This window comes from Eulemur rufifrons, chromosome 16 (genome assembly GCF_041146395.1).
Source record: "Eulemur rufifrons isolate Redbay chromosome 16, OSU_ERuf_1, whole genome shotgun sequence".
Lineage (NCBI taxonomy): Eukaryota > Metazoa > Chordata > Mammalia > Primates > Lemuridae > Eulemur > Eulemur rufifrons.
The window spans coordinates 28,480,372-28,504,063 of record NC_090998.1 but is presented as its reverse complement, the minus strand read 5'-3'; the positions used below and the strand labels follow the sequence as shown (position 1 = coordinate 28,504,063).

General features: G+C 41.2%; 1 protein-coding gene across 2 annotated transcripts in view; it reads right to left on the bottom strand.

Annotated features, from left to right (window-relative positions):
• The window catches only part of FGD4 (FYVE, RhoGEF and PH domain containing 4), a 207,052-nt gene extending 195,724 nt beyond the window's left edge, over positions 1-11,328 (bottom strand). For both annotated transcript variants that reach the window (XM_069490062.1, XM_069490061.1), the window contains exon 1: positions 11,163-11,328. In XM_069490062.1, the coding sequence (XP_069346163.1) occupies positions 11,163-11,328 (166 nt within the window). The remainder of the gene's footprint in view (positions 1-11,162) is intronic.
• Positions 11,329-23,692: the final 12,364 nt, after the last annotated feature.

Here is a 23,692-nt window from a genome sequence, read left to right as displayed (position 1 = left end):
CAGATGTTTCACAGTCTCATGTTTTCCTCTAAGAGCTGTGACCTAAAATCCACCTTCTGATCAAACATAATTGCTGCCTCTCAGAGTTTTTGTTTTAGTTTTTTTTTTCCAAAGCAAGCCCATTAGAGACAGTGCCACGTATGTGACTGGCTGGTCAACAAGCAAAAGAAAGGGGTACTCTATTAGGAATATTGACCTCAAAAGCAAACTTCTAATAGTGAAAAACATGCAAAGAAGAAAGAAGAAGGCTGTGAAAGGAGAGAAGGGAGGACAGCAGGAATGGGAAATGGTACGGAAAGCTAAAAGGTAAAGACAGAGAAACTCCTGTCAGTCTAACAAAGCATTCTGGGGGACATTCGATGGAGGAGGAACTAGGTCCTACCGACCTCAATGTGCTCCTGAGGTCAAGCCCTACCACAGCATCAGGAAGGAAGCCAGGAAAATGAGAAATGTTAAACGAAAAATCCTTAGAGATCAACTAGTCCACAAATTCTCAAAGAGAACAAAAAGTATGCTATTCCCACGCCTTCCCTGATACACCCCAACACAAAATTGCTACACATCACAGATGGCAGTATACAAGTGGTATAGACACAGAAGGAAAGCCGAGTACCACTAATGTTGGAATATTCAGTTTGCAAACTGGGATAACAGGTCAGAAAGGGTTACATCTGACATTCCATCTCCCCTACAGCACAGCCACTGAGTCATCTAGCCTTTCCTTGAGTATCCTCATTAACCCAAACTCAGGTCCACTGCAAGATCCCAATTCCATTTTCTAATACTGTTGTCAGAAAATTCTTACGCTGAACCAAAATGTGCCAAGCTAGTTTGGGGTTCTTCTACTTACTGAGCCCTAGAATGGACTTTGAGAGGCCATTGAGGAGCAAGGGACGACTACTGAGCTAGGGGCTGGTAGGGCAGACAGTGAAAAACAAGGAGAGGTTAAGTGCAGTGGCTCATGCCTGTAACCCCAGCACTTTCAGAGGCTGAGGTGGAAGAAGTGCTTAAAGGCAGGAGTTCAAGACCAGCCTAGGTAACATAGTGAGACCTCATCTCTACCACCACAAAAAAAAAAAAAGAAAAAGAAAAAGAAAAAAAAAAAAAAGAAAGAAAGAAAGAAAGAAGAAAAGAAAAATAAGGAGAAATTTGGTGAAGAAGTTGAGGTGACTAGCAAGAGTGAAAGCACATGGATTTTTTTCTAGGAAGGTCAAAGACAATCAGGGAAAGCTAGGAGAGGGCTGACCTGAGCTCATGGTCAGTAGATATGTGGGTCACAGGAGATGAGCAACTGCCACGAGTCACCAGGGAATCTGTGTTGTGGGAGAAAGCAACGCTTTACTCAGGAAGCAGAGAAAGAGGGTGGGTCTGTGTTGAAATTCATATTTTGGGGAACTTCCTTGACATAAAACTGGGCTGTTCAAGACAGCAAAGAAGGACAGAGTGAGGAGAGCAGTCAGCCTCACAAGGCCGTTTGGACAGGGACTGCAGGGAGGGGAGGGCTAAGTAAGCTAGAAGGGGGTGACAGAGGATGGAAGACACACGCCTAGAAGAGCTTACACCTGGGGCAGTCACTTGCACTCCATAGGTGCCAGGACAGCTAGGTTGTACAAACAACCAAACACAATCTAATGAGACAGGCATTAGAGATACACAACAGATGCCACAAGGAACAGCTAGAACTCAGAAATTGATACCTCAAAATTGATATGCTGAACTAAAGAAGCACTCCAAAGGTCTCTCTCAACCTTGCCATCTTCCCTCCTGTCTCTCAATCCTCTTTCTCTCCCAAAGCACAGGATGAAACTGTTCTCTGAAGTAGAACAATGCCTGGTCCAAAGTAGACATTCAAATATCGGATGAAGGAATGAAGGATCCCTAGCTCAGTGGGATCAGAAAAATGCATCATAGGAGGCAAACCTTATAATGAAGGCGACAGGGATTTGAAAAGGGAACACAGAGATACTGATAGACTAAATCGGCTCAGGGCTCTAAAGGGAACTTGGAACTGTTTTTCCAACCTGGTATGGATTTCCAGGTTGCATCACCAGGATACTACTCCAACCAGAGGCATAAGCCAGCAGACGCAGGCTCCAGGGTGACCTTGAAGGCCAAGTCAGATGTTCAGTTTTCCCCAAAGCTGGACGCAGTACAGTCCAGAGTGTGCCTTCCTCTGAACTACAATCATTCTGATCCTGACTGTTTCTCTCACACACGGCATCAGTTTTTTATTATGCATCGTATTCCTTTTTCCAGGATGGAAATTAAAGGTCAAGGCATTTGTCTCATTCATCTCTGGATTCCCAATACCATTTAACATACTGGCAAGTCATCAGCATGACAGTATTTAGGTAGCATGTTTCAGGAAAAATATGTTCCATACATCAACTTTCTATAGAGGAAACAAAGATCGCTTTGTTTCTAAGCTTTATTTTTCTATGGAGAGTTTTTAGTATTGTTTTTAGCCAAATTTGGCTACAACATAATTTGATAATTTCCCATATATTATACTGCATGGCATTTGAAATTATAAGCAGTGATCCTGCATTATTCTTCGGTTGTGGCATTTTATGATTTATTTGGTTGTACATGCTGACTTTTTACCTCCTAGCATATATTTTTAAAATACAGATAAGCTCATGGTAGTCATCCCACTTCTTAAGGCCGTTATTAACATGTGGCCTGACACAAACCCCTGCCAGAGAGCCCTGCAGAGCAGACCAGGCATTTGGCATTTTGTCCACAGCTGCACTGAACCTCAGCGCAGCTCCCTGGATTCCACAGACACTGCTGTTGGTGAAGCTGACAGTTTAATTCCAGGGAGTGGATGTGCATGTGAAAGGGGCAAAGCAGCTGAGTTTGTTTTCACTCTATCCCTACATAAATGAGGCAATAATTCAAAGTGGATTGTGAGCTCCCAGAATTGCTGGTGCTAATGTCTACATTGTCAACTGCCATCCGGGAACAGATGACTGGCTAATTCAAGACAATGCTCTGCAAATGATGCAAATTTATTCCTGAAAACAAACACACACACAACCCCCAAAACTGTGATCAGTGCATGCATGACTAGTCCAGCTTTAATAGCTCAAATACAATTAAATAGTTATATGAATTTTTAAAGGTACATCTCTATACCAAGGGGTTACAGGTAAAGGTTTTGTCAACACTAAGGTGATCATTTTTTTCGACATAAAGTATCCCATTATGGACATCAATAACGGGCAGGTGGGGAGCCAAGGAAGGTTTCTGACCCTGGGAAGGACGTGATCCACACGCAGATTTAAGAAAATCAATGACGGGGAGCAGGTCGTGTAAACTGACGGCAACACTACTGTTGAGAGAGTGGGCCAGAAATGAGGCAAAATCCAGCACAGTGAAATGAAGAACTAATGGCTGATTGGGTGGCAGGTAGATAACAGAGAAAAGCAAATTTAAAACAAAATTTGAAACCAAAGAAGAGAAAAATTGGAAAAAAAAAAAAATCTCCAAGGAAAGTCAGAAGGAGGGGCTGGATTGCAGCAGAAAAAGAAGTTGCAATCTGGAGTCCTTAGAAATTTGCATTCACTATGCAGGTCCTTGAAAATGAAGAGCAGCTACTGATACCCTCGGCTAAACAAGGCCAGGAGGGGATGAGACCACTAAGGATTAGGGAAGGCAGAAAATAAAGGAGAGAGGAAAAAAGTGGAATGTTGGAAGGAAGAAAAGAGAGGAGAAAGGAAAAAATGGGCCAACCAGAGGAAGAAACTTGAACCAATGAAGTAGGAAAATCAGATTTCAGGGGATCAGGACCAAGAAGAGCTTTTTTAGGGTGCAAATGTCACAGAGGAACTAACAAAAAGGGCTGAAAATAGACTGTTGGATGATAGTTGGGAATTCATTGCTGACCTTAGTTTTGTTTTGCTTTTTTGTAGAGATGGGGTCTCCCAATGTTGCCCAGGCTGGTCTCGAATTCCTGGCCTGAAGTGATCCTCCTGCTTTGGACTCCCAAAGTGCTGGGATTACAGGAATGGCGGGCCAAGCATTGCTGTCCTTAGAATTGCTAATTCAATGTTGTGAACACAAACCAGCCCAGGAAAAAAGGAAGTGGGGAGGACACGGTGAGGGACATGAAGTGGAGGCAGCCAGAGAGGTACATACAGAGGTTTAAGAAAGAAAGTCATTGGGTGGTAGGTAGCTCCAGGGAACATCAGGGTGTAAGTCTAGGATGACCTCATGGGGTGGAAGATGGGATGAAGGCAGCCTGTAAAGTGACAGTTAAGACGCAAACCACGGGAGACAGCAGAGGAGAAAGTCTCTGAGGACTGGATTTCCAATCCTCTCGATTAGGAAAAGGAGTGGGCTGCAGTAGAGGAAACTAGAAACCATGCCTGAAGTGAAAGGTCAGTTGAGCTCACATAGATACCCCAGTCTGACAAACTTATCAGCATAACAGGTCTACTTCCAGAGGGATAGGCTGGAGTTGAGACAACAGCCAAGTAGAGAAAAACTCTCTAACAGATAGAAAAAGTGCAACAAGGAGTCAAACAGAAATAGGCAAAGGAGTTTGCCAAAAAGTATAGAGGGCCCAGATGACATGTTAATGAAGGGACAACTTATAGCATTCCTTGCCTTGCTCCTGCAAATCTTCGCTGCCTGTGCTCAGGACCAAGAGGAGGTTTACCTATGTTTGGGAAGGCACAGTAGTTTGTAAAGCTGGTTGCGTTATCAGAATCATCTGGGACACTTGTTAAAAACATACCTTCTCTAACTCTACCCCTGGAGATTTCTGAGTCATTATGTCTAGGGTGTGGCTGGGAAATTGTAATTAGCACCCCCAGGTAATTCTGACACAACCTGTAGAATGCCATTTAGAAAACAAGCAGATCAGAGTTATCTCATGTGCTTTTTAAAAATATAGATTCATAAGCTCCTGTTCAATCCTACCAAATCTCATACCGCATTTCATATTATTTGAATTTTGTTCAATCAACTATTCAGTAAATGCATATAGAAAAGAATATCAGTACAACTCTGACAACACCAGGATTGAATCCCAGCGCAGGTGCCCTGAAGTCCAGAGGCAGTGGCCTCGGGCAGATCCCCAATCCCTATCCCCACAAATTCCAGTTCCTCTTCTCTGTCATCAATTGGATCCATGAACGTAGGTTTCCCTCAGCAGACGAAAGGAATGCAAGTGAGGTGCACGTGGAATAAGAGTCTCTCGATGTTCTTAGGTTCACAAGCTTAAATGGCTCTCCTTAAAAGAACACTGACTGATGTTTAAACTGCTCTTGGAAGGAAATCCTGCAAGAAACCCTTCCTGGTTCCCATCCCTGCCAAGACTTTCCAATTTCAGAGTCCATCTTTAAGGAGCTTCTAAGAAGCATTAATGATACTGATGCACACCATCATTTTATCTTAGATAAATCTTTAGATAAATTACTTGTTTAGAACACTGTTTAAAAGTGATTCTAATGTTAAAAATAGTTTTATTTTAAAATATAATATAGATTTGTTAATGTCATAAATAATATTAGCCCTGATGTATATGAAAATATATGACCTATTGTCACTGCTTTACATTTGACCATTCAAAGCCCTGGGAAACCTTAAGAACTAGTCTTACAAACATGCAGGTACTGAAGCCAGAGAGACAAATTCGAATCCTGCCTCTAAAACTTACTAGTTGTAGGGCACTATGACTAAGACATTCTGAGACTTTTTCCCCCCTCTCTAAAATGGTAATAACACCACCTATTTTGTAGGGTTGTCATAAGAATAAGAATTGGAGGTAAGACAGGGTGCAGTGGCTCACACCCATAATCCTAGCACTCTGGGAGGCCGAGGTGGGAGGACTGCTTGAGCTCAGGAGTTCGAGACCAACCTGAGCAAGAGCGAGACCCCGTCTCTACTAAAAATAGAAAAAAAACAGCCAGGTATGGGCTCTCCAGCCTGTAGTCCCAGCTACTCAGGAGGCTGAGGCAGGAGGATTGCTTGAGCCCAGGAGTTTGAGGTTGCCATGAGCTAGGCTGACACCACGGCACTCTAGCCTGGGCAATAGAGACACTCTGTCTCAAAAAATTAAAAAAAGAATTGGAAGTAACAGACATGTAGTCCTGGTTCAGAGCCAGAATTCAATAAATAGTATTTATTCTTTTGCTCTTACCCAAATCTTCATTCCTCTTTCCCCAAAGGTGAAATTAGTTCTCTAAAAGTTCTCAGGGTTCTGGAGTATGTGTTAAAAATTTGAGTATTCCAGTCAGGGTGCAAACTGGAAAAGCAACTCCACTTATATAGAAAGCTTGCAAAGTATATAATGTGAAAAGTCCTTCACCACAAGGCACCCAGATGCTAAATAAATTATCAGATACACTTTTAAACGCATTGCTGAGCTCGTAAGAAAATAAAGGAGATGCCTAAGGGCAAGGGGAAAAAAAGAAAAGAACTGTAAATGTAAACCCAAATATTAATAACTAACTCATAAGACCATGCTGTCCTGGGAGCAGTGCCATTGCCAGGAACCTAGCGCCTAGGGGCCTGAGGGCCTTACAGGGGAACAGGAGACTTGGCCTTGGGCTTTCTGCAATGGGAAAAAGATTGAGCCTGAGACCAACGCTCCATATAGATGGGAGCTGCACCATAAAAGGGTGGCCTGGGAAAAATCTGCCTTCCACCAAAGCAAACTGATGAGAAAACATGTAGACCCACGCCAAGCCTGAGCAGAAAAATAAGCATCCCCTGAGCAAGCCTTAGTTCAAATTTACACTACCTTGAAGTTGGGGAAATGCCTATGTAAAAAATTAATGTGGTCCTGGGAGGAAAGCAGAAACAAATATTTTCTACAGAAATGCATCTTCAATACGGACCCTTGAGAATTCCCATAAAACTAGGGAATAACTAAAGAAATAAGCCATCTTGAATGACAGCAAAGGCATTCAATAGAAAGACCACCCCGCCAGGGCTTCAGAATTCAACTATAGAAAAGAAAAAAGGGGAAGACAGAAAAAGCTGGGCCAAATAAAGCACAAAATAAGACGGTAGAAATAAATCCAAGTACATCAGTACTTATAAACTAAACTGTTACGTGGTATCAGATTTAACAATCTTTTAATCCAACTTTTTGTGTATATATTCCTTTGAATGAATTTTTCATAACAGAAAAGACAATTTTGAGAGAGGGTAACCAAATGACTTCTGGATCTTTAAACTTTAATTTACGGGACCACAACAATCAAGAGCGTTCTCCCTTCCCTGCCTAAAGACCATCTGGTGTCTTTTACCCTCTACTCATATCACTTCTCAGCCACTTGCTCAGAATGAAGACTAAGAAAGCCAACACGCTTGCTTTGTGTGATGTGTGGTAAGAGTAGTGCCTCTGACGCCAGACACACTTCTGTTTGAATCCTGGCTAACCAATCACCAGTTAGCGATTCCAAGCAAGTCAGTCAAACTCTGTGCCTCAACTTCTTCAGCCGTAAAATGGGTATCATACTACCTACCTCGTAGGATTGTTGTGAAGCAAATTTATACGTGTGCATTTGTGTGAACCACAGCACAGTTCTTAGTATGGAGAATGCATTCAATAAATAGTAGCTATGATGAACACCACAGGGGGAGAGCATTAATTCATTTCTTATTTCATTCAACAAGTATTTATAAACTGTCTCCTATGTGCCAATCCTAGTGTCAGACTTTTTGGGATACGGAGATGAATGACTCCTTGTCATGATACTATCTGGCATGTTGTTTTGTGCCAGACATTTACCTACACAATTTTACTTAATTCCGCCAGCAATCCTATAAAGTACTGTTATCTCTGCTGTCCAGATGAAGAAACTAAGAGGTTAACAGACTCAGTCCAATTTACCAGCCAGTGATGGAAGAGGGTGTTAGATAACCCCAAAGCATATGTCTTAATGACTTCCCTTCTCTGCTTCACTTAGGAGAGGAGCTTCACATTCAGGTATATACAAAGGATGTAGTTGGTAGATTTTATTTTCATTGCTTTTGGCCAAAAAGCAGAGAAGTCTAAAATCAGTGGGTTTTGTAACCATAGAACATGGTACAACACTGCTACACTGAATTATCTGGCAAGTTCTTGACCTTTCAGTTTTTGTTCCTTCTTCTCTAAGAGGGAAAGTAACATGTCAATTGAGTAATATCCACTTTGCAATGCATCTAAATGTTGTGGTTCCTATATAAATATTTTTCTAGGTGCTACAGAATGAATTGGCACTTTTCAGGAATTTAAATCTGTTTACCTTTTGATTGGAGGAGTTCTACAAATCTAATGACAGATAAGCCACTTAATAGGGAGGCAGGATTTGATTCAAAGTAGGAAGCACTTCCTTAAATATTTTTACCCTCCCCAAATTGAATAGGGTATGGTCACCAGAAGTTTGAGACTACTTGTCACAACACTAGATCATTCTACAGATGCTACAGATTTTATTATGGGAAGGGGAACAGTTGTACCTATTAAGATACAGTAATTACTTTTCAACCCTGAAAATGATAGCAGCAAGAACTTTACGTTTCAAGCATTGAACAATATTGAGACAATATAAACAACCCAGAAAAGTTATTATTGCTACGTTCCCCATTTGAAAAAAAATGCTATGGATATTCTATTTCTTTCTATTTTTAGTAGAGATGGGGTCTCGCTCTTGCTCAGGCTGGTTTCGAACTCCTGACCTCGAGCGATCCACCCGCCTCGGCCTCCCAGAGTGCTAGGATTACAGGCATGAGCCACCGCGCCCAGCCTGAACTAAAAATCTTAAGCACCATCGCCCAACCAAATGGACCCCCTCTTGGCTAAGGGGACCCCAGAAATGTCCTAAAGCTGAGTTGCTGGCCATGAGAATAGAAGTCAGACATGCCTCGTTGGGCCCCCACTCCCTTCTGGGAGGTACCCTTTGTAACTCATTAACAGGCCTAAGGCCAAGCCAGACAAAGCTTAAACACCACCTGCAGGTCCTCAATTTACTTAACAGATCACTTGAGTCTATCTCTGATGGCTTGTCTCTCATTAACAGACTTCCTTAACTTAAAACATTTCAAGGCCAAGCACAGTGGCTCACGCCTATAATCCTAGCACTCTGGGAGGCCAAGGCAGGCGGATCGTTTGAGCCCAGGAGTTCGAGACCAGCCTGAACAAGAGCGAGACCCTCATCTCTACTAAAAAGAAATAGAAAGAAATTAGCTGGACAACTAAAAATATATAGAAAAAATTAGCCAGGCATGGTGGCACATGCCTGTAGTCCCAGCTACTCGGGAGGCTGAGGCAGTAGGATTGCTTGAGCCCAGGAGTTTGAGGTTGCTGTGAGCTAGGCTGACGCCACAGCACTCTAGCCCGGGCAACAGAGTGAGACTCTGCCTCAGAAAAAAAAAAAATTCAAGCCTTTAGACAAAGCTTCATTTCTTTAACCAAATACAAATCAAAGAATCTTTAAACTCACCTGTAACCTATAATTACCTGCTCTGATATGTCCGGGCACTATGGATATCTGGCCTGCCTTTTTGGTCCAAATCAATGTATGCCTTCCATGTATTAATTTATGACTTTATGTATAATTCCTGTCTTCCTCCAATATATAAAACCAAACTGTAACACAATCACAGAGAGACCATTTGCTCAAGGCTACTTGGGCATAACTCTCCGGCCTGGCTCAGAATACACCCTTTAAATTATTTTACATTGTTTGGGTTCTTTTCCATTGACAATAGACTGCAACAACTCCATTCACCCTTACTTCAAAAAGGCACTTTATCTTTTCTTCACCTACTTAAAGGGTTTGAAATTGAGCCAGGCGAATTTAAGTAAAAGAATGTAAAGAATTTGGTACCCATTATCCTCAAATTGAAAACAGCTGATGATTTACAACTTGTGTAGATTAAATAACTTGGAAAATAAATAAATAATTATCTTCAATCAAAGCATTTTCACTTGAAAAGGAAGAAAACAGTCTTTCATTCATTTTAAAATCACACATAAAACTGGAAGAGAGTTCGGAAATTGTTTCACCATTGTCCTCATTTTGCAGATGAGGAAACTGAGACCGAAAGCACTGTAATTCAGTTACTTGTTAACATTTTTTCACATTATAATTTCTTCTCATGTAGTGTGGTTATACATTTGTCATTTATCATCCATCATGTTTTTCAGCCCTATGCCTACTACAAATTCAGGACAAGAATTAAAAGGGAATATTTAAAAGCTCCAATGTTTATCATAGGTAAATTGTCATAACAGCTTTGCTTAATCATAACAAAATAAGTGAAAGCAATTGGAAGTATTCGTATTTCTGCTGCTTAAGTAAGACTTTTGCCTCCTAAGCTGGTCACACACAAAACAAACAAACAAACAAACAAACAAACAAAAAACGGGATGGGAGATTTTAACGAAGTTTTGCAAATCAAAGAAAAAAATTCCTAGTGTATTCTAGATAGTTTCAAGCTCGCCTAGGGTGAACACATTTACAAGACAAAGGAGATGATGTGGCCTTGAATAGATCACCCTGAGGATTTCTATCTTTGCTAAGATTCCAGGAGAATTCAGACTTCAGTATACTGCATTACTGATGTCTGAATTTATTAAAACGAAAACAGCAGTAAGAATTCAGTTTCCTGACATTAGCAGCATGTTTCCTTATGAGAGACTTGCCACTTTTCACACTCAGGCTGAGGGGTGAGCGTCCTTTCAAAAGAGAGAACCCGGGCGCTGTGGATATCTGGCCTGAGGTCCCTCACAACAGCTGGGATGCTGGAACAGGATGGGTATCAGCCTCCCGGGTCACAGTATTAGGCCTTCACGAGGTCTGCCGAAAGCAAGAGTTTATCGAAGAATCTTAAACTTCAATAGGTAGAAAATGGGCTTTATCAATTCCTCGCAAAAGTTGTGTGTGTTTGTTCTTAAGAGAGACCTTCACTTCCGGAATTCTCTGCGATGTGACCTCCAGAGCAAGCTCAGCACTAGGCGGGTTCCTGTCCAAGGTCCTTTGGGGGAAGGGACAAAATAGCTAAGGAAGTGGGTGGCCGAGGGCAGCCCTCCAGGACTAGAGTCTCCCTGGCCTGTTCCTTTTGCAGCCAGAGGAAGGGGCGCACCTGCAGGGTGCAGGGCGCGTCCCCCACCTGCACCGACCGGCCCGCTCAACCCCTCCCCGCGACCCCGCGGCGCTTACCTGTGGCGGCCGCGGGCGCCTGGCTCCTGAAGGTAGCTGACTCAGCCCATCCCTGGTGCGACACGGACCTGCTCCAGGGCCGGGGGACCCCGAGCTGCAGATAGGAAGGGGTGGTCTTCCGCCGGATCGCCACTCGCCTAAAGTTGTAGCCGCCCTCGCCGCTCATCGTGCAGGGCTCGCTCGCGGCTCCGCGCTCTCTCTGGCCCTCGTCCCGCCGCAAGTGCGCCCTCGACGGGCTCTGCAGAGACGGTCGGACCCCGGGGGGCGTCGCCTGCATGCCCAGGTCCGGTGCGACTCCGTGGGGATGCTCTGCTTCGGCGGCTCCTCAGCAAGTGCCTCCTCGATCTTGCCTTTCCGGGGCTCTTGGGCTCCGACTCCTCCTGCGGCAGCCGCACTCACCCGATGCCACTACCGCAGCGGCCGGGCCGGGGCTCCCTCCACTCCCTCCTCTCCGGAGCCAATCGCCGGCAGGGCCCCAAGGGCGGGAGGAGAGCGGGGAGAGTTCAGCCTGTTTGCGCCGCCACCGCCGCCGCCTCCGGCCGGGGAGGCAGCCAAGGACTCGGCGAGCCGAGGGGAGCGCCCAGGGCGCGGCCCCGCCCCGCCGCGCCGCGGACTCGCCCATTGGCCGAGGAGGATCGCGCCAGCGCACCTGCGGCCGCACACCTGGGGAGCCGGGCAGGTGGCCTCGCTCAACTGCGGGCCACGCAGCGGATGCGAGAAGAAAAAAAATACCCAGCTATTCTGTCCAGAGTGCTTGCCCACGCTCGGAGGGTCACACATGTGTCTCAAATCACCTTTCCAGAAACACCAGGACAGAAAATGAAAAAAGGGGTGTGTGTAAGTAAAAGAGAACAGGTGGAGCTAACAATCCACAGGTTTTCAGAAGAGCATCAGACCTTGCATCATCGTGACCACTTTCAGGACTTCATTAGTAACGCACTTGAGAGTCATTTTAAATTGCCAAGGCATATTTTTGTTTTTGACATCAGCTAAATACCAAATTGAAGAAAATATATTTTAGATTGGCTTGTTTATCTGCATTTAAAAATTCATTATTCTAATAAGGAAGAGGCTGTGTTCCAAAACCATAGAGATAGGAGAGGAAAGGGCAGCATTGCAGGTACCCCAGCTCAAGCAGAGTTCCCCAGCCATCACTTCCATATTGGAAGCCAGCACCCCACGTTTCTTCAAATGGTCCTTCACCCAGGTAACATCTCTAGCTCCCTGAAGTGTATACAGCCCATAACCCAGTCTTCCTCAAGAAACCTTTGTGGCGGGCAGTTCAACACTCCCAGTCTCCTTGGCTGCTACCCCAATAAACATGCCTCTGAAGAAAAGGAACTACCCCTCTAATTTTTTATGCAGCCCTTCAGATCTTACTAAAAAGAGGGTTTGTTCCCTTAGGATTTATTGTTACTGTATTGCATCTATTTATTGTTTCTGTGTAATGGAAGTGTTATCTACTGTGTCATGCAGTATCAAAAGTAATTTAAACAAGTAGTTTCCAATATATAATAAATTAATAGTTATGTACCTCCATATACATAAGTTAACTATCATTTAAATGTAAATTTCTAACATAATTTATTTCGTTTAATGAGAAGGTGGTATTGCAATCAACAATACTATACTAGCAATCAAGCTTAGAGCAATCTTTTCTTTTCTTTTTTTGACAAGGTGTGTCTGTCTGTCTCTCTCTCTCTCTCTCTCTCTCCCCCCTCTGTCACCCAGGCTAGAGTGCAGTGGCCCAATCACCCAATCATAACTCCTATGCTCAAGTGATCCTCCTGCCTCAGCCTTCTGAGCAGCTGAGACCATAGGTGCATGCCACCATGCCTGGCTAATTTCTTTTTCCCCGTAAGGACCGGATCTTGCAATGTTGTTCAGTCTGATCTTGAATTCCTGGCCTCAACCAATCCTCCTGCCTCAGCCTCCCAAAATGCTGGGATTACAGGTGTGAATCATTATGCCTGGCCAGCGCAACTTATTTGTAAGGGAGAAGATGCTGGCAATCTTCTCTTTTAGAGAACTAGTTACTGAATCGACTTAAAGCCCCCTTTCTTCCTCCCAACACACAGAGCCAAATACTTTTCTCAGTAGATGCTCACTCTTTCTGCAGAGAAATGTAGTAAACACACCTGTATGGAGTAAAAAGGTATCTTACTGCAAGTATTTTGGGCAGCAGTTTTATGCTTCCTCATTTGGATAGTTTGAGTCATTTATATTGTACATATTTCTTTCTTGGTTCAACTTGTTCATACTTAATAATATATTTATTCTCATTAGTGGATGTCTATATTTTCAGATGGAATGTTTTACAATGCATATATCATTTGACATCACCACTATCAATGTTGCTGCTGCTTATTTTCTGATAGAAACTCTTTCTAATGGACTTTGCATTTGATGACTATTTTGCAACATTAAATGGAGTTGACAAAACTTTATTTGATCTCAGGTTATCTTAGGGTGGAACAAAATATCAAATATCATCTTAGAGAGTATTAATATATTAATACTATTGCATTAATATAGCTAATAGGGAATTTGCCACTAATTCATCAACACTTGTGTTTTGTTTGTTTGTTTGTTTTGTTGTTGTTTTTTTTTTTTTTTTGAGATAGAGTCTCATTCTGTTGCCCGGGCTAGAGTGCCATGGCATCAACCTAGCTCACAGCAACCTCAAACTCCTGGGCTCAAGTGATCCTCCTATCTCAGTCTCCCGAGTAGCTGGGACTACAGCACATGCCACCATGTCCGGCTAATTTTTGTCTATTTTTTAGTTGTCCAACTAATTTCTTTCTATTTTTTTTTTATTTCAGCATATTATGGGGGTACAAATGTTTAGGTTACACATATTGCCTTTGCCCCACCTGAGTCAGAGCTTCAAGCGTATCCATCCCCGAGATGGGATGCACCGCATCCATTAGGTGTGAATATACTCATCCCCTCCTCCCACCTCCCATCTGCCCAACACCTGATGAATGTTACTACTATATGTGCACATAAGTGTTGACCAGTTAATATCAGTTTGATGGTGAGTACATGTGGTGCTTGTTTTTCCTTTTTTGGGATACTTCACTTAGTGATACTTCACTTGTAGAATGGGCTCCAGCTCTATCCAGGATAATAGAAGAGGTGCTAGATCACCATTGTTTTTTGTGGCTGAGTAGAACTCCATGGTATACATATACCACATTTTATTAATCCACTCATGTATTGATGGTCACTTGGGTTGTTTCCACATCTTTGCAATTGTGAATTGTGCTGCTATAAACATTCTAGTGCAGATGTCTTTTTTATAGAATGTTTTTTGTTCCTTTGGGTAGATGCCCAGTGATGGGATTGCTGGATCAAATGGCAGTTCCACTTGTAGTTCGCTATTGCTGAGGTTGGTCTCAAACTCCTGACCTCAAGCAATCCTGTCACCTCGGCCTCCCAGAGTGCTAGGATTACAAGCATGAGCCACCACACCCGGCCAGTCAACACATTTTGAATGGAAATTGTGCTGGGTCCCTGAATACGGTGATAAGTACCATAAACAGGTGCTTATACTACCTGTCTCTGTGGCTGAAACAGTGCTGAATGCTGATCAAACCCTGTATCATTTTCCTTGGACACACAAGGAGATTGCATTTAAACCATCCCTTGCAGTTAGGTGGAACAATGTAACTGAATTCTGGTTACAATTTTGTGGGCAGAAGTGATGTGTGCCACCTCCAGGACTGACCTCAGAAACCTCACCATGAAACTCCCAACTCCCCTTCTTCGGCTGCCAGCTGGAGTGCAGAGGAGCCAGTGCAGGACCTGGAGCTCTAGACCACAGTGGAGCCACTCTGCAGGGAAAAGCTGGGAGCCCAGGACCACCCATTTCCCCAGGAACCAACATATAAAATCAGACTAGAAGAATGCCTGAGAAGCCGATGGACTGATTCATGTCCCTTAAGTTTTATCTTTATATTTTCCAGTGGAGAAAAAGTATAGATATATTGATATATATGTTTTAATTCTAAAAGATATGTATTTTAAACATTCTATTTAATTTATTAATAACAACATAATCAGTCTCAGATTAACCTAGTCCTTACTAAACAGAATGAAACCAAAAAGGAATACCCAGGAGAAAAATTATGAATCAATAAGCTGATTCAACTACTGATATAACATTACTTCCAAAACTAGAAAGAGAAATCAAAACTTTGCAGCAGATACATTCTTATTTTAATCTTACTAGGGAAAAAACAAAACTTCTCTCACTGTGATAATAAATTATGTTACTTCCTCAGTGAAATGAATTATATATTTATTAGTTATTCACTTTGATCCTGTCACTGGGTAGGTATTTATATAAATGTCATTAAGAAAGGTCACTAAAAGTTATGAATCATGCTGACTTTATATAGTAGCATTAGGGGGTTGACATATAGAAGACAATTTCATGAGGACCTAATTGAAGAAGATGATACATTCATTTAACAGGAACTTAGTAAACAGTATGCTATTTTGAGTTGGTACAAGTTGAGATTTCAATAAAGTTTTATATGTATATATAACTTTATATATATATACTTATATATATGATTGTATAACTTCTACCATGCTAATTTCTATGTGTATGTTTGGCCATGTATATATAGAAGGTTTGCACAAATTTGAGGTGTCACTGAAACTGTCATGGTATAAGTTTGGGATTTTACTTAAATTGACCACTATTGCTCTTAAAAAGGAAGTGGCCAGTCAGTATCTTATAAAAATCATTTGGAAACCAGAAAGAAAGCAGTTACTTTCTAAAGCACACAGTCTCTGGCATCATGGTGCCTATAATTCCCTGAGATTAGGACAGCGGCACCCAACCTGAACCTGGCCTATTGTTAGCAGCGTGGGCCCTGGGGCACCCTATGTAGCAGAAATTAACAGGAGGCCAAACAGGAGTCACAGGCAAGGCTTTATTGGGGCTCGTGGTGGATCACAGGGGAAACAGCACAAAGGAAAGAGTCCTCAGGCTGGCTCCCCAGGGGAGTTTAGGGAGAGTTTTAAAGAGGCTTAGGGGGGAAAGGGGTGACGTGAAAGCAGGTAGAGGTGGAGATTTTCTTGCACTCGCATAGTCTATTATAGGCCTCTTCATGCACATGTTTCATTAGCATGTTAAAAGCTCTACCGTGGGTGTGATTTTTAGCATCAAAATGAGGGAAAAGCTACGGTAAGGTCAATGTAGTGGTCTGTTCTGGCTTGAGACAGTTGGATCTGGATAGGTCTGGTAGGTTCTTCTGCAGCCATATCAGCCTGTGTCAGTATCTTGCTCCAGTGGCCCTGAAAAATATTACTGACAAGGCAGATGATTAGGCCCCTCTCCTTGTCTGGGTATGGGCTAAGAAGCCCTTTTGAATTAAGCTGGGCCATGCAGTCCCATGTGGTTTCCCTTGGTCAGAAGGTGGCCCAGTCCTGTCCCTATACTGTCTCACTTTCAGGAAAAGCTTTCTAGAGGAAGTCAAAACTGAGTGAGATGGGGAGAAGCAGAGTTGGCCTGGTAGAGGGGATAGAGAGTTACTCCAGTGGAAGGAACACAGGACATATGGTGGGGGGGTGGGGCAGGGAAAAAGAGACAGAAAGAGGGAGAAGAGAAGCACTTATAGGGCATGGAAAGAGAGAAATGAAGCTGGAGAGAATGTAGAGTTAGATCATTAAGGACTTTGCAAACCACAGTAAAGAGTTAGGACTTTGGCCGGGCGTGGTGGCTCATGCCTGTAATCCTAGCACTCTGAGAGGCCGAGGCAGAAGGATCGCTCAAGGTCAGGAGCCTGAGCAAGAGCAAGACACCGTCTCTACTACAAAAAAAAAAAAAAAAGAAAGAAAGAAATTATCTGGACAACTAAAAAATATATATAGAAAAAAAAAATAGCCAGGCATGGTGGCACATGCCTGTAGTCCCAGCTACTTGGGAGGCTGAGGCAGGAGGATTGCTTGAGCCCAGGAGTTTGAGGTTGCTGTGAGCGAGGCTGATGCCACAGAACTCTAGCCCAGGCAACAGAGTGAGACTCTGTCTCAAAAAAAAAAAAAAAAAAAAAAAGAGTTAGGACTTTAATGAAAAGGAAATGATTTTTAAGACTTTTAAGCAAGGGGGGATGTCAGGTTTGCATTTTAGCTATCATGTTAGTTGTCCATGACACCCTCCCCCCCTTTTTTAGATCATTAGATCAAAAAATACTGATCAATCCTAGAATGTTTCATCTCAAAGGATATATCCCTTCCATGAATGGAATATTTGGGAAATTTACTTAGATTAGGCATATATACAAAGTTTTAAGAAACTTTCTCTACCTCTGTGGAATAGATCTTCCACACCTTTCTGCTACCTATCTCATTTTTTTCAGTTTAGTTTTTGCTGTGGTAACATTGTTATGATTTGTCTTATTCAACATCTGATGCACGAATGCTGCTGAACTATCACATCATCACCAGGTTGCCAGGACAATTAGGGCATAGAATGATGGAGCACAATTCTAGATTCCTAGTCTCCTCTTTCCTGGCCAGGAAACACAAAGACTATGAATACTTAAGCTTTCCACATGTTATTGAGAATTTAATTAGCAGTGAGTATTGATTTACCAAGACCACCACATGCACTCCATAGACCACTTCAGTGCTGTAAAATGGCCACTTGTGAGGTGAACAGGTCCCAACTATAAAGATGAGTTTGTTGGTTCCAGGGGCTGCCTTTATGAATTCTCAGGCATATGCTCTATTTCATCAGCCCTAAGATGCCATCAATCGGAAGAAGCACTAAGAAAGAAAGAAACTCTGCCAGTTTAAGCAATGATAAAATGTTCTAAAGGTCATTCAGTGAATCTTGTTATTATGAAATTACTTTTATCTATTCTGAGGAATTTGGTAACTTCTCCTGCCCCCAATTCTATTGCCTGGTATGTGACAGGAAATTGTTTTGTACTTATCAGAAAAAAAATTATGCAGTTTTATCTACTCTCAGGTACCTTCTTCTCTTAGGTTCTGTAAAACACTTGGGGTTTTTACAAGAAAATATGGAAATACAGTCATTCCTTTGATGGTAATTATTTGCTTTACTAATATCATAGTTGTACCTGTTGCTCTGTTTCTGTGCCTTTCTATATATACTCAGAGTTTTGTTTTCATCCCACTTAATAGTGAAATCTCTTTGAAGACGTTTTAAATGGCTTTTCAACCCACCACATTCAGACTTCTGAGCAAAATTCAATGACCATGAGGTAACTAAAGTAGTCAAACTCTTAGAAACAGAAAGAATGGTGTTTCTCAGGGGTTGGGAGAGGGAGAAATGGAGAGTTGTTCAATGAATATAGAGTTTCAGATTTCCAAGACGAAAAAGTGCTAAAGATCCATTGCTCAACAATGTGCATATAGTTAGCACTACGATACTGTATACTTAAAAATGGTTAGGATGGTAAAATCTATGTTATGTGTTTTTTACCATAATTAAAAAAAAAACTCGGCCGGGCGAGGTGGCTCACGCCTGTATTCCTAGCACTCTGGGAGGCCGAGGCGGGTGGATTGCTCGAGGTCAGGAGTTCGAGACCAGCCTGAGCAAGAGTGAGACTCCCCTGTCTCTACTAAAAATAGAAAGAAATTATATGGCCAACTAAAAATCTATATAGAAAAAATTAGCCGGGCATAGTGGCGCATGCCTGTAGTCCCAGCTACTCGGGAGGCTGAGGCAGTAGGATCGCTTAAGCCCAGGAGTTTGAGGTTGCCGTGAGCGAGGCTAACGCCACGGCACTCACTCTAGCCAGAGCAACAAAGCGACACTCTGTCTCAAAAAAAAAAAAAATAAAAAAATAAAAACACCTCGATGACCAAGTTTATATATGCACAGTAATATATTTTATCAAGAGCTATCTGGCCTTCTGCAATTATATGATGCCACTGATTGTAAGATGCAACTCAATTTTAGAGATGTTAAAAGTAAAATAGAAAAAATGCATCTTAGAATGAATGAAATATATTATACATGTTTATATTATATATATATTCTATTTCTAAAAGTTAGAATAATATTCTGATAGGCATTTTTTAAAGCTTCCTATATGTGCCTGATTTAGGTAAGTTTCCCTTTTTTAAAAAAAATTTTCCAACATTTACTTACTATCTTACTTATTGCTGGAAGAGGTATATCCTTTGAACTGAAATATTACAGGATTGGTCAAGAGTGAATTAGTGATCAAAGGTGAATTAGTGATGGGGTACATTAAGAAGTCAGAAAACTTACAAAAGCCCCAAAACTTATTTGATAAAATGTAGTTTTTCCTATTAATCTAGCTTTATACACCTTAAGGATGTCATATCACTTCACAGATGATTAAGAATTAAGAGACTGTGGCAAGTCTACTCAACTGTCATCCTGCTTTTTCTTGTTAATAAAACCCAATTTCATTCAAATGTTGGCAGACAAGTTATACTCCTTCACACTTCCGGTCAGATGTGGGTGCTGCATGCGGTCAGGTGATCGTGGTACTCCTGGTTTCTTTGGCCAGTTGTTGGTTTAGGGGAAGCATATGAACTGGTTCCACTCGGCGGGACTAGAGGGGAATCTGCTATGATCTCCCAGGAAGGATTTTCCTTCTCAAGAGAAGGACCCGCCCCCTAACCCACCACCTCCCTACTCCTGCTTTTGGAGGTGGTGTTGTGAAGATACAGATTTATTAGTAAGTCCTGAGCCGCTGTTGCCATCCTGTGACCAGGAGGGAAGACGCTGAAGATGACAGAGCAGAATGATGGCCATTGCCGAGTTCCACAAGCTACTGAACCAACCCTGGAACTTCCTTCCTAGTGAATCCTTGACAAGTGACAAGATAAACTGTCTTTATTGTTATGCCACTGTTAGGTTTTTAATTATCTGTAGCCAAAAGTATATTGATATAAGAAAAATAATTTATACAAATTTTAAGAAAAGCACTTGAAGTTGTGAACTTATAACATCTTGAATTTAATGTTTTATTATTACTGCTTAGCAAGGTTTTATTTTAGCATGAATGCATATCCCTTTGTTACTTTTTTTTTTTTTTTTTTTAATTTATAAAGAAAAAGGATTTACTTGGCTGGAAAGTTCAAGAATGGGCATCCAGTGGGGGCCTCAGCCTGTTTCTACTCATGGCAGAGGGCACAGGGGACCTGGCACGTGCACACAGCACAGGGTGGGGGGAAGTACGCCCTTTGTTGCTTTTTAATGAGGTCACCTAGATAAGAGGTCTGCAAACTATGACCTGTGGGCCAACATCAGACCACGGCCTGTTACTTTTGTACAGCTTGTCAACTAAGAACGATTTTTAATATTTTTTAAATTTTTTAAATGATCGAAAGAAAATCAATAGAATATTTTATGACATGAAAATTATGTAAGTACTAATTTGTATCCATAAATAAAATTTTATTGAACCAAGTCAGTTTATGGCTGCTACAACAGCAGAGTTCAGTAGCTATGAGAGAGATCAGATGGCCAGCAAATCTGAAGACATTAATTAATTAATTAATTTTATATATTTTTTGAGACCGAGTCTCGCTTTGTTGCCCGAGCTAGGGTGAGTGCCGTGGCGTCAGCCTAGCTCACAGCAACCTCAAACTCCTGGGCTTAAGCAATCCTCCTGCCTCAGCCTCCCGAGTATCTGGGACTACAGGCATGAGCCACCACGCCTGGCTAATTTTTTGTTTCTATTTTTAGTTGACTGGCTAATTGTTTTTCTATTTTTTTTTTTTTAGTAGAGATGAGGTCTTGCTCTTGCTCAGGCTGGTCCCGAACTCCTAAATTCAAGCGATCTTCCAGCCTCAGCCTCCCAGAGTGCTAGGATTACAGGCGTGAGCCACTGCGCCCGGCCCTGAAAATATTTATTATCTGACCCTTTACAGAGAAAATATGCTGACCCCTGATCTGGATGCAAATAAACTTATATAAAAGATTCATTTGATTTTGAAAAATAATTAAAGTATTTTCAAAAACTATATAATTTAAGCTCTGCCATATTACACTTTTGTACATCTAATAATGTCAACAGAAGGTGACAGATACACTGAGGCTATCTATAAGGTTACAGTGCCAATCTATAGTTCTATATTTACATCTTTCTTCAAGGACACTGTAGCTTTATCACAATGCTCACGCATCTAATAGGCATTTGCAGTAGCACACATCTCTCTGCAGGATTAGAATTTAAAACAATCATATTCAAAATAACCTGAAATTTTCCACGAAAAAGAGACAAACTATAAACCTGAAGTCAGTGATATTACTTATGCAGTACTTCCAAGAGAATTGTTTTCAAAGTAGACACAAATAGATTATCTGATACACATTTTAATGAGAATATTAGCAATCAAAAATACTTTTAAAAAGCAGGGTATAAACATTTTCATGCTAATAGTTTTCAATTTCTTGTGAGAAAATGGTCTCCTAATTTTTGGGCCTCCAAAGCACAAATGAAAAACTTTGTTCATGGATTGTATCATTATATCCACCATATATCACAGCAATGTATACCTTTGTCTAAGTTTCCTTTCTAGATTGTAAGCTCCTTGGTGGCCAAGTCCATCTAATTCATATTTGTACTCTCTGTAGCATCTTGTACGGTGGCTTCCATATAGTAAAATGCTCAGTAAAATTTACTAAACAGAAAAGGAAAAATATTCATGAACATAAACAGTAATTTTCTTGAAGTAACAAATCCTAATAGTGAGAAATTAAGATGAAAATTTATGTATAAATATTTTAATGGCATCATTATTTATAACTGGAAGTAACTTATATATCTGATAAGAGGAGAATATTTTCTTTTTTAAGAAATATGCCAGACAAGATGGCACATGTCTGTAGTCCCTACTCAGGAGGCAGAGGTGGGAGAATCACTTGAGCCCGGGAGTTTGAGTTCAGCATGGGCAACATAGTGAGATCCCTGTCTCTAAAGAAATAAAAATTTTTTAAATTTTAAAATTTTTGAAAAAGTGTTTTAAAGTCTAATATATCCATCCTGTAGAATATTATACCAGCCTTAAAAATTAAAGTAGTTGAAAATTTTTAATAATATACAAAAAATATTCACCATAAAATGTTAAGAGGAAAAAAATGGATTCAAAATTGTGTATTCAGTATGATTCAAGGAAAGGCAGCAAAATGTTAACAGCAGTTTTCATTGAGGGAAAGATCATGATATTGTCGTCTTCTATTTTTCCCTATCTTCCAAATTCTGCCACAATAAATATGTATTATTTTGTTACTCAGAAAAGAGAAGCAAGCATTTGAGAAATAAAAGAATGGGTATGGCAGACCTGTGGCCAATCTGAAGGAAAATAATCTAATTTATTCCAGGTGAAATTAAAGTTTTTACCCCGAACCAAACAGATGTCTCCCAAACTTGCTGGTGGTGAGGCAGAGATGTAACTCCCGTCCAAGGACACAGAGAAGCTCCGCCAGGGACAAGTATAATGAGCAAGGCTCAGCTGTTAACAGGATCTTGAACTTAAAAAACTGACACTGCCTCCGCAGCCTCACTGGTGTGATCCTCACTTACCCAGCCAATTATCACCCTGTGTCTTTGCTGATCTAGAGGATATTTAAAAACACAATCAATTCTTGAATAAATTTGTTCAATACCTTAGGCACATTTTTTTTCCAATTGAAAATAGACACAGTTATAGGCTCTCTATGTTTGTTTTCAAATTTTATCAGATGTAGTCTGGAATATATTTTAACCATGTTGTATTCAATTTATAGAGCCTAAATTAATGGAACTGCTTTAGAAGCAACAATATTGCTCAGTATAAGGTTGCAAGTGCCAGGAGAATGTTACTACTTCAAAACATATTCCAGTTTTTCATGTTTAGTAGTTGGTATAATTTTGCTCAATTGATTAATCATAAAGAAATTTTTTAGATTTCATTGATGCATGTAGTCTGTGGTTGATAAATGTTCATCTACTGACTGCCACAAGAACTGTTAGTAGTAATGAGTTTGTTTATAAGAGAAACCTGCATTTGGTCATGTGCAAAATTATTACCAAAGAAAACATTGGAAGAACAGATTGTTAAATTGATAACTATGTGTTGAACTTACTGGAACTCATTTAGTTTTCTACAATAGAAGGAACATTAAATTATTCCATTTCCCTGATCTGATCTCACTTTCAAAGTTCTAATAAACTATATAGAGCAAGAAAATATATTTTAAATGTATGTTCTCCTCCACTTGCAGGGGTTGACCCATTCTTTCTCTGGAGTGTACAAAAAATAAATAAATAAACAAAATAAATGTAAGGCATGGTTTTTTGTTTTTTTGGGTTTTTTTTTTTTTTTTTTTTTTTGAGACAGGGTCTTGCTCTGTTGCCTGGGCTAGAGTACAGTGGTGTTATCATAGCTCACAGCAACCTCAAACTCCTGGGCTCAAGTGGTCATCCTGCCTCAACCTCCCAAGTAACTGGGAATACAGGTACGCACCAACATGCCCGGCTAATTTTTCTATTTTTTGTAGAGACAGGGTCTTGCTCTGTTGCTCAGGT